Source organism: Entelurus aequoreus, linkage group LG11 (assembly GCF_033978785.1).
Source record: "Entelurus aequoreus isolate RoL-2023_Sb linkage group LG11, RoL_Eaeq_v1.1, whole genome shotgun sequence".
NCBI lineage: Eukaryota > Metazoa > Chordata > Actinopteri > Syngnathiformes > Syngnathidae > Entelurus > Entelurus aequoreus.
Window position 1 is genome coordinate 13235615 of NC_084741.1, and position 12034 is coordinate 13247648.

At 36.8% G+C, this 12034-nt stretch overlaps 1 protein-coding gene across 1 annotated transcript in view; it reads left to right on the forward strand.

Annotated features, from left to right (window-relative positions):
• cacng7b (calcium channel, voltage-dependent, gamma subunit 7b) overlaps positions 1 to 10795 on the forward strand; it is a 20206-nt gene extending 9411 nt beyond the window's left edge. The window contains exons 5-6 of the mRNA XM_062064124.1: positions 5571 to 5716; positions 9786 to 10795. Coding sequence (XP_061920108.1) covers positions 5571 to 5716; positions 9786 to 10223 — 584 coding nt within the window. The 3' untranslated portion in view covers positions 10224 to 10795. The remainder of the gene's footprint in view (positions 1 to 5570; positions 5717 to 9785) is intronic.
• The last annotated feature ends 1239 nt before the right edge of the window (positions 10796 to 12034 follow it).

Below are 12034 nucleotides of genomic sequence, written 5' to 3' on the forward strand. Positions count from 1 at the left end.
AACTCTGCTATGCAAAGCCAAAGCCATTTATCAACAACACCCAGAAACGGCAGGACTAGACCTTGAACACACACATCAAAGTCCAGGACTAGACCTTGAAAACACACATCAGAGTCCAGGACTAGACCTTGAACACACGCATCAGAGTTCAGGACTAGGACAAGGGACACACACACACCAGAGTCCAGGACTAGACCTTGAACACACACATCAGAGTCCAGGACTAGACCTTGAACACACACATCAGAGTCCAGGGCTAGACCTTGAACACACACTACAGAGTCCAGGACTAGACATTGAACACACAAATCAGAGTCCAGGACTAGACCTTAAACACACACATCAGAGTCCAGGGCTAGACCTTGAACACACACATCAGAGTCCAGGACTAGACAAAGGGACACACACATCAGAATCCAGGACTACACCTTGAACACACACATAAGAGTCCAGGACTACACGTTGAACACACACATCAGAGTCCAGGACTAGACCAAGGGACACACACATCAGAGTCTAGGACTAGACCTTGAACACACACGTCAGAGTCCAGGGCTAGACCTTGAACACACACTTTAGAATCCAGGACTACATCTTGAACACACACATAAGAGTCCAGGACTACACCTTGAACACACACATCAGAGTCCAGGACTAGACCAAGGGACACACACATCAGAGTTTAGGACTAGACCTTGAACACACACATCAGAGTCCAGGACTAGACCAAGGGACACACACATCAGAGTCCAGGACTAGACCAAGGGACACACACATCAGAGTCCAGGACTAGACCAAGGGACACACACATCAGAGTCAGGACTAGACCTTGAACACACACATCAGAGTCCAGGACTAGACCTTAAACAAACACATCAGAGTCCAGAGCTAGACCTTGAACACACACATCAGAGTCCAGGACTAGACCTTGAACACACACATCAGAGTCCAGGACTAGACCTTGAACACACGCATCAGAGTCCAGGACTAGACCTTGAACACACGCATCAGAGTCCAGGACTAGACTAAGGGACACACACATCAGAGTCCAGGACTAGACCTTGAACACATACATCAGAGTCCAGGACTATACCAAGGGACACACACATCAGAGTCCAGGACTAGACCAAGGGACACACACATCAGAGTCCAGGACTAGACCAATGGACACACACATCAGAGTCCAGGACTAGACCAAGGGACACACACATCAGAGTTTAGGACTAGACCTTGAACACACACATCAGAGTCCAGGACTAGACCAATGGACACACACATCAGAGTCCAGGACTAGACCAAGGGACACCCACATCAGAGTCCAGGACTAGTAGACTAAATAAATACATAAATGCACTGTAGGCAGCCTCACCCCTCACTGCTGGGTGTAGTGCAGGTGTTTGACCAGCAGGGGGTGGTGGTGGTCACATCAGAAGTGTGCTTCACACCACAGGACCATGGTGATAGTATCTATTGCGTAACACCGCTTATGTAACCTTTGTTGTCATGTGCAGATAAAGAAGGCCTTCTCAGTGTTGAGGTGACCGTGTGGGGGTGATAAAGTCTTACATCCCTCAAAAAGAGGTGCTGCTAAAACATGCATGAACATATCATGTAGCAACAATAACGTGCAGTCTCCTTCCAGCTGCTTCTCCATATTTTCATGGATACATGTCATGCGTCAAAGATATTACTTTAACATCCTCGGCCGGCGTTATGGACTCATTGGGTATGGCGCAGGCGAGCAGCGCTTCACCAAAGTTAGCATAGTTCTAAAAGTGGCTAAGCTACAGAAAATGCTACTCGTTACATGTGCGTATAAGTATATATGTACATATGTATGTATATATGAGTATATGTGTATATATGGGTGTATATATGTACATATATATGTATATATGAGTATACGTGTATATATGTACATATATATGTATATATGAGTATGCGTGTATATATGTATGTATATACAGGTATGTACATAAATGTTTATATGTGTACGTATATATATATGTGTGTATATATGTACATATATATGTATATATGAGTATATACTGTGTGTATATGTACATAAATGTTTATGTGTGTTTATACGTGTATATATGTATATATGAGTATATGCTGTGTGTATATATGTACATATATGAGTATGTGTGTATATAAGTACATACATTTATAAATGTGTTCATATGTGTATATATGTACATATATATGTATATATGAGTATGTACTGTGTGTGTATATATATGTACATATATGAGTATTATGTGTGTATATTTTTACATAAATGTATATATGTGTGTTTATGTGTATATATGAGTGTGTATATATATGTACATATATGAGTATTATGTGTGTATATTTTTACATAAATGTATATATGTGTGTTTATGTGTATATATGAGTGTGTATATATATGTACATATATGAGTATTATGTGTGTATATTTTTACATAAATGTATATGTGTGTTTATGTGTATATATGAGTGTATATATGTACATATATGAGTATTATGTGTGTATATTTTTGCATAAATGTATATATGTGTGTTTATATGTGTATATATGAGTGTATATATGTACATATATATGTATATATGAGTATATACTGTGTGTGTATATATGTGCATATATGAGTATATGTGTGTATATATGTACTTAAATGTATGTGTGTTTACATGTGTATATATGTGTGTATATATGTACATATGTATGTGTATATGAGTATACACTGTATGTATATGTACATACATGTATACGTGTTTTTATATGTGTATATATGTACATATATGTATATATGAGTATATACTGTGTGTATATGTACATAAATGTATATATGTGTGTTTACATGTGTATATATGTGTGTATATATATATATGAGTATATACTGTGTGTGTGTATATATGTACATATATGAGTATGTGTGTGTATATATGTACATAAATGTATATGTGTGTTTACATGTGTATATATGCGTGTATATATGTATATATGAGTATATACTGTGTGTATATGTACATAAATGTATATATGTGTGTTTACATGTGTATATATGTGTATATATGTATATATGAGTATATACTGTGTGTGTATATATGTACATATATGAGTACTATGTGTGTATATATTTACATAAATGTATATATGTGTTTATATGTGTATATATGAGTATATGTACATATATATGTATATATGAGTATATACTGTGTGTGTATATGTGTACATATATGAGTATATGTGTGTATATATGTACATAAATGTATATGTGTGTTTGCATGTGTATATATGTGTGTATATATGTATATATATATGTATATATGAGTATACACTGTATGTATATGTACATACATGTATATATGTGTGCTTATGTGTATATATGTGTGTATATATGTACATATATGTATATATGAGTATATACTGTGTGTATATGTACATAAATATATATATGTGTGTTTACATGTGTATATATGTGTATATATGTATATATGAGTATATACTGTGTGTGTATATATGTACATATATGAGTATATGTGTGTATATAAGTACATAAATGTATATACGTGTGTATATATGTACATATATGAGTATGTGTGTTTATGTGTGTGTATATATATATATATATATATATATATATATATATATATATATATATATATATATATATATATATATATATATATATATATATATATATATATATATATATATATATATATATATATATATATATATATATAAAACCATAAATGCCATAAAATCCTAACTAATTATAAACATATACATGAGTGAAAAATGCATCAATAATCAGAATTGTGAGCTAGCCAAAGAGTCCCGATCATTCATGAGTGCGTACAGTTTCATGAAACGACGTAACACGTAGTAATAAAGTTCATGACATCACTAAAAAGTGCATGTTTGTGGACAAAGATGTTGTTGCAGCGTGATGCTGACAGCAGCACTTCCTCATCAGCAGCACAAACACATCATGGCTGCGGCGTTCTTGGCGTGCACGCCGCATGTGGGCGCCGTCCTTTCCCAGGGAAGCTTCCTGGAAGTGGCCTTTTAATGTTGCATGTGTCGCCTGCAGCTCTTTTACTTCACTAAACGCTTTTTTTCCCCCCTGCAAATGCATGATTCATTTGCAGGCTTCTTCAGGTTGGCGTTTCATTCATTTCCTGTTTCAAGCTAAAACAGGAAGTGCTATTTTAACATAAACCGACCCAATGTCAAACACAATCCGCTCAACCACGGGAAATTTCCAGGGTCAAACACTGCAGTTTTCCAAAGCAAAAATATCTGATGAAAACAATCAAAAGTAAGACTAGTTTGAAGTCCACCTTTCAAAATGCTGTTAGCTCTATGCTAATTTAAATGGGATATGCCATATACATGCTACTGATTAGCATTATTGATATTGCGAGGCGATTTCAACACCTAAAAATGTGGCAATGAAAACTACAACGAAGATGAATGTTACAATTAAAACCCAGCTGGTGCGTAATAAGTACAATACTTACAGTATTAACACTTTGTAGGACTCAACGAAAGACACAAGTGGCACTTTTTAACTTAAAGGCAAACACTACTTCCTGACTGCGGTAAGACAACCAGGACAAACTGAAATGAAAAGATAGTTGCAAATGATACTCAGAAGTGTAAATTTTTGTAAACAAAGAATAATTAACACACAAACATAACAACAATGAGTACACTCCAAGGTGATGACCGCCACTAGGGGGCATGATTGACATATACTGTACATTGCTGCTGACCACCACTAGGGGGCATGATTGACATATACTGTACATTGCTGCTGACCGCCACTAGGGGGCATGATTGACATATACTGTACATTGCTGCTGACCACCACTAGGGGGCGTGATTGACATATACTGTACATTGCTGCTGACCACCACTAGGGGGCATGATTGACATATACTGTACATTGCTGCTGACCGTCACTAGGGGGCATGATTGACATATACTGTACATTGCTGCTGACCACCACTAGGGTGTATGATTGACATATACTGTACATTGCTGCTGACCACCACTAGGGTGTATGATTGACATATACTGTACATTGCTGCTGACCGCCACTAGGGGGCATGATTGACATATACTGTACATTGCTGCTGACCACCACTAGGGGGCGTGATTGACATATACTGTACATTGCTGCTGACCACCACTAGGGGGCATGATTGACATATACTGTACATTGCTGCTGACCACCACTAGGGGGCATGATTGACATATACTGTACATTGCTGCTGACCGCCACTAGGGGGCATGATTGACATATAGTGTACATTGCTGCTGACCACCACTAGGGGGCATGATTGACATATACTGTACATTGCTGCTGACCACCACTAGGGTGTATGATTGACATATACTGTACATTGCTGCTGACCGCCACTAGGGGGCATGATTGACATACACTGTACATTGCTGCTGACTGCCACTAGGGGGCATGATTGACATATACTGTACATTGCTGCTGACCGCCACTAGGGGGCATGATTGACATATAGTGTACATTGTGAGGTGTGTGTGGTTGTGGTTGATGCAGGCCTGAGTCTGGTGGTGGGCTTGGTGCTCTACATCTCCAGCATCAACGACGAGGTGATGAACCGACCCAGAGAACCCGAGCAGTTCTTCAACTACCACTATGGCTGGTCCTTCGCCTTCGCCGCCTCCTCCTTCCTGCTCAAAGAGGTCAGTCCTTGTGTGCAGTTATTATTGTTACATTTACTGTACATCATTGTGTGTGTTGTAACATATACTGTAAATCATTGTGTTACATATACTGTACATTATGTGTGTTGTTACATATAGTGTACATTATTATGTGTTACATATACTGTACATCATATGTGTTGTTACATATATTGTACATATGTGTGTTACATATATTGTACATCATTATGTGTTACATATATTGTACATCATTATGTGTTGTTACATATACTGTACATCATATGTGTGTTACATATATTGTACATCATTATGTGTGTTACATATATTGTACATCATTATGTGTTGTTACATATACTGTACATCATATGTGTGTTACATATATTGTACATCATTATGTGTGTTACATATATTGTACATCATGTGTGTTGTTAAATATATTGTACATAATTATGTGTGTTACATATATTGTACATCAGTATATATGTTACATATACTGTACATCATATGTGTTGTTACATATATTGTACACATTATGTGTGTTACATATATTGTACATCATGTGTGTTGTTACATATACTGTACATCATAATGTGTGCTGTTACATACATTGTACATCATTTTGTGTGTTACATATACTGTACATTATGTGTGTTACATTTATTGTACATCATGTGTGTTGTTACATATACTGTACATCATTATGTGTGTTGTTACATATACTGTACATTAGTGTGTTGCTACATATACTGTACATCATTGTGTTACATATATTGTACATCCTGTGTTACATATACTGTACATCATCATGTGTGTTGCTACATATACTGTACATCATTGTGTGTGTTACATATAGTGTACATCATTAGTGTGTTGCTACATATACTGTACATCATTGTTACATATATTGTACATCATTGTGTGTTCCATATACTGTACATCATCATGTGTGTTGTTATACACATAATGATGTACAGTATATGTGTTACATATAGTGTACATCATTAATGTGTTGCTACATATACCGTACATCATTGTTACATATACTGTACATCATTGTTACATATACGGTACATCATTGTGTGTTACATATACTGTACATCATTATGTGTGTGTTACATATAGTGTACATAATTGTCTTACATATCTTGTACATCATCGTGTGTTACATATATGTACATCATCATGTGTGTTGTTACATATACTGTACCTCATTATGTGTGTTACATGTAGTGTACATCATTAGTGTGTTGCTACATATACTGTACATCATTGTGTTACATATATTGTACATCATCATGTGTGTTGTTACATATATTGTACATCATTTTTTGTGTTACATATACTGTACAACATTATGTGTGTTGTTACATATACTATACATCATTTTGTGTGTTATATATACTGTACATCATTATGTGTGGAGTTACATATACTGTGCATCATTTTGTGTCTTGTTGCATATATTGAACATTATGTGTTACATATACTGTACATCATTTTGTGTGTTACATATAATGTACAACATTGTGTGTTGTTACATCTACTGTACATCATTGTTACATATACTGTACATCATCATGTGTGTTGTTACATAAACTGTACATCATTGTGTTACATATAGTGGAAACCATCATGTGTGTTGCTACATATACTGTACATCATTTTGTGTGTTACATATACTGTACATCATTGTGTGTTGTTACATATACTGTACATCATTGTGTTACATATAGTGTACATCATCATGTGTGTTACATTTTCTGTACATCATCGTGTTACATACAGTGTACGTCATCATGTGTGTTGTTACATATACTGTACATCATTATGTTACATATAGTGTACATCATCATGTGTGTTGTTACATATATTGTACATCATTGTGTTACATATAGTGTGCATCATTGTGTTACATATAGTGTGCATCGTGTTACATATAGTGTACATCATTGTGTTACATATAGTGTACATCATTATAGCATCTAATGTCTATTGAGGAGTCAATGTGTGTGCAGCATCATGTGACTTCCTGCCCATCCCCCCCTCCTCCCCCCCCCCCCCTTCTTCTGCATCACTATTTGGTGCAGTGCACACTTCAGTGCAGCCCCCCCCCCCCCTCTCATCATCCCCCCTCTCATCATCCCCCCTCCCACCCCCGCTGATTTGCTTTCATGTCCAATTACATTTAAAGTAATGCTGTCATAAAGCATGTACATTATGTTTATTATTACATGTTTGTCATATTGATGTTCATTATTACATGTTTGTCATATTGATGTTTATTATTACATGTTTGTCATATTGATGTTCATTATTACATGTTTGTCATATTGATGTTTATTATTAGATGTTTGTCATATTGATGTTCATTATTACATGTTTGTCATATTGATGTTTATTATTAGATGTTTGTCATATTGATGTTCATTATTACATGTTTGTCATATTGATGTTCATTATTAGATGTTTGTCATATTGATGTTCATTATTACATGTTTGTCATATTGATGTTCATTATTACATGTTTGTCATATTGATGTTTATTATTAGATGTTTGTCATATTGATGTTCATTATTACATGTTTGTCATATTGATGTTCATTATTAGATGTTTGTCATATTGATGTTTATTATTAGATGTTTGTCACATTCCTACATAGTTGCAGCACACATGTGAGTACAAGTACATACATTAAGTTACATTACAGTAAATACATTTCCAGCACCATGATAATAATATGATCATAAGCGTGATCATTTAACTGACTACAACCGTGATATGAAAGCTGTAATGCACCAACCTCCCCACTAGGAGGACACCTACACCACAGTAAGCAGTTGGGGTTGAGGAAAAATCATTTTGAGCATTTAGTGTAAAGAAGTGCGTGTAAAATGTCACTTAATGGATGGCAGAGCACTTCACATGAAATGTTACAATAAATGTACGCCTAGCCGCTTCCTGCTCCGCCACTGATAAGAGTGTTGTCACTGCTCCCCGTGGTGTGCTGGGTGGGCTCCCAGCTCAGAGTTGTTTTGCACATTTATGTTATGATGGAGTTATTTTTTTATTTTTTTTTTACACACAAAATGTTTTGTCAAACAACCTCGTTCCCATGAAATTGTTTTAGCACATCAAGTATGATTTAAAAGTATAAACACTTTTTTTTTTCTTTTTTTTAATAAAAAGCATTTTAAGTGAAATACATTTTCCATGCACATTCATTTTGATTGTATTTATCTATTTAAAAAATATATATTTTACATTTTATTTAAAACCTAAGTTTTTACTTTGAATTTTGTAATTAAAAAATGAATTTTAACACTTTTAACAGACAGTTTAATGGTATTTTTTATTTCGTAATTAAAAAAAAAACTTAGAATCAAAACCAAAGTTAAAATAAAATGTAATATTTAAATTAATATGGAAACTTTAAACAAATGAATTAAATTAAGAATAATAAATAATGAAGACTAAAATGAGTGAATGTTATTTTTTGGGGGGGCCAAAATGTTTTTTCATTTCATTTTAGCACAAAATCCCCATCAACTTGAAATCAATTTTAATTTAAAAAAAAAAAAGGTTTTAGATGTAATTTACTTGTTTATTTATTGCATTTTCTTACATTTAAATGGTAATTGTATTTTTTTTTTTTTTTATTTTAATTAAGATGTATTTATTTTTTACTTTTTTTAACATAAGATTCTTTTTTTTCTTGATAAAACAAAATTAAAACTAAATTGATTATTTAAATTAAAATGGTGTATAAATTAATTAAATAATAATTAGTAAAAATTATAACTTTTGTGTTTGTCACCTTTCTGGCGCACGTGATGCGTTTGTGAATTATATTTATATAGCGCTTTTCTCTGGAGACTCAAACAAAGCGCTTTACATAGTGAAACCCAGACAGCGGAGATCGAACCTGGAACCCCCAAGTTGCTGGCAACCGAGCTGTAACATTTGGTTGATTTTACCAAAATAAAAGTCTGCCCCCTTTAGCCAGTGGAGCCTGCAGGGGGCGCCACAACGCCCTGGTGGTGCAGGCGCGCCTGACAAGGTGACCCCTCCCCCTGTCTTTTTTCTCAGGGCGCGGGTGTGCTGTCCGTCTACCTCTTCATGAAGCGATACGCCGAGGAGGAGATGTACCGCCCCCACCCGGCGCTCTACCGCCCCCGCCTGTCTGAGAGCAGCGACTACAGCGGCCAGTTCCTCCACCCGGAATCCTCCTGGCCTCCGCCGCAGCGAGGCCGCAGCACCTCGGAGGCGTCCAGCGACATCTCCATCCAGCTCAACCGACCGCCGCCGCCGCCGCCGAAAAGCGGTGCCTCGAAGGCCGGCCGGGGCAGCCCGCCGCCCGGGCCTTCGCCCGCCTACCCCAACCCCCCGCCGCCGCCGCCGCCATCTTCCGGGCACACCCTGCCCAGGTTGCCTCACCCCCAAGGCCAGGGTCTGGCGATGCCGCCGCCGCACGTGCCGCCCCCCCACTACCACGCACACATGCACATGAGCGCCTCCCCCTGTTAGGAAGGTGTGGCGTTCAGGAGCAGGAAGGACTGTTCGGACATTTTACGCACGCCGCCAAAACATGGAACCTTTTGACTCCATGGAATGTGACTTCATCATCTTCTTACATCATCAGCGCGTCTTTATTTGTCACCGCCATAGGAAAAGGAGATTCATTTAGCCCGGTTTACCCGACACATGAAACGTGACGAATTAGGGCGGTCGGACTATCCACTTTATACTGTATATCCTACAACGTGTTTTGTGACGATTCCAACTTTGACCACGACCGTGTAGCGTGACGCTTTCCATCATTTCCAACAGACTGCATTGCAAAAGGATTAACCCTCCTCCTCTTATGCGAGATCCACCCAGGAAGGGGGGGCCGTATGGACTATGTGGCTTTGAAGGGAAAGCACTCATGACTAGATGAGGCAATTTCCCACAAGGAATTGCGTGTGAATGCTCCAATGCTGACGTTGAACTGAAATCCTGGAATTTTTTTCGAATTGTTGAAGTAGAACACACAATTCCCGAACAGGCGGAATATTTTGAGGTTGGAACACTTTGAATCAGATGAAAAATGTGGGAATTGTGAAACTTTGAAGAATATCCCATTGATTTCAATGGGAATTTCCCAAAAATTTGGGAATTTCGGGAAAAGCGGGAATTTTTTTGAAAATTTTCTGAATGAGTTGAAATGGTTGGTGTTGGAATTTTTTCAAATCAGTCGAGAAATGTTAAAGTCGTCACATTTTTAATTGAGAAATGGTATTAAGGAATTCCTGGAATTTCGGGAAAACCGGGAATTTTTCCAGTTCTAAAAACAACTTTGTTATTTTGTCCTGATTAAGAGGAATGTTTTGATGGTGGAACGGTTGAAGTGGGTTGAAAAATGTGGAAGGAGTAGTCAACAGAAAAAAGGGTTTGAAATAGGGCTTTGGCAAACCAGGAATTCTGGAAAATCCTGGAATTTTTTAGGACTTGGAAAAAAGGTAGTTTAAATTTCCAGGGTGGTGGAATACTAAATCGGTTGAAAAATTAAGAAATGGTGGAAGTTTGAAAACTTGCCAATTTATTTTGAATGGGGATAATGTCCCTGAAAACTGGGAATTCTGGGAAATCCGGGGATTTTTTGAAATTGTTAAAAGAGACCACACAATTTTGAACACGCTGAATATTTTGGAGTTGGAACGGTTTGAATCGGATGAAAAATGTGGGAGTTGTGGAACTTTGAAAAATATCACAATGGGAATTTCATGGAAATTTGGGAATTTCATGGAAATTTGGGAATTTCATGGAAATTTCAGGAATAGCTGGACATTTTTGGAAAATGTTAAAATACTTGAATATTCCGAATGAGTTTAAATGGTTGGTGTTGGAATTTTTCAAATCAGTCGAAAAATGTTGAGGTAGTAAGCAACATTTTTAATTGAGAAATGGTTTTAAGGAATTCCTGGAATTTCGGGAAAACCGGGAATTTTTTCAGTTTGAACAACAATTTCATTTTTTGTCCTGATTAAGAGGAATGTTTTGACGGTGAAACGGTTGAAGTGGGTTGAAAAATGTGGAAGGAGTAGTCGACAGAAAAAAGGGTGGAAATAGGGCTTTGGCAAACCACGAATTCTGGAAAATCCTGGAATTTTTTAGGACTTGGAAAAAAGGTAGTTTAAATTTCCAGGATGGTGGAATATTGAATCGGTTGAAAAATGTAGAAATGGTGGAAGTTTGAAAATTTGCCAATCTATTTTGAATGGGGATAATGTCCCTGAAAACTGGGAATTCTTGAAAATCCGGGAATTTTTTGAAATTGCTGAAAGTTTTTGAACACA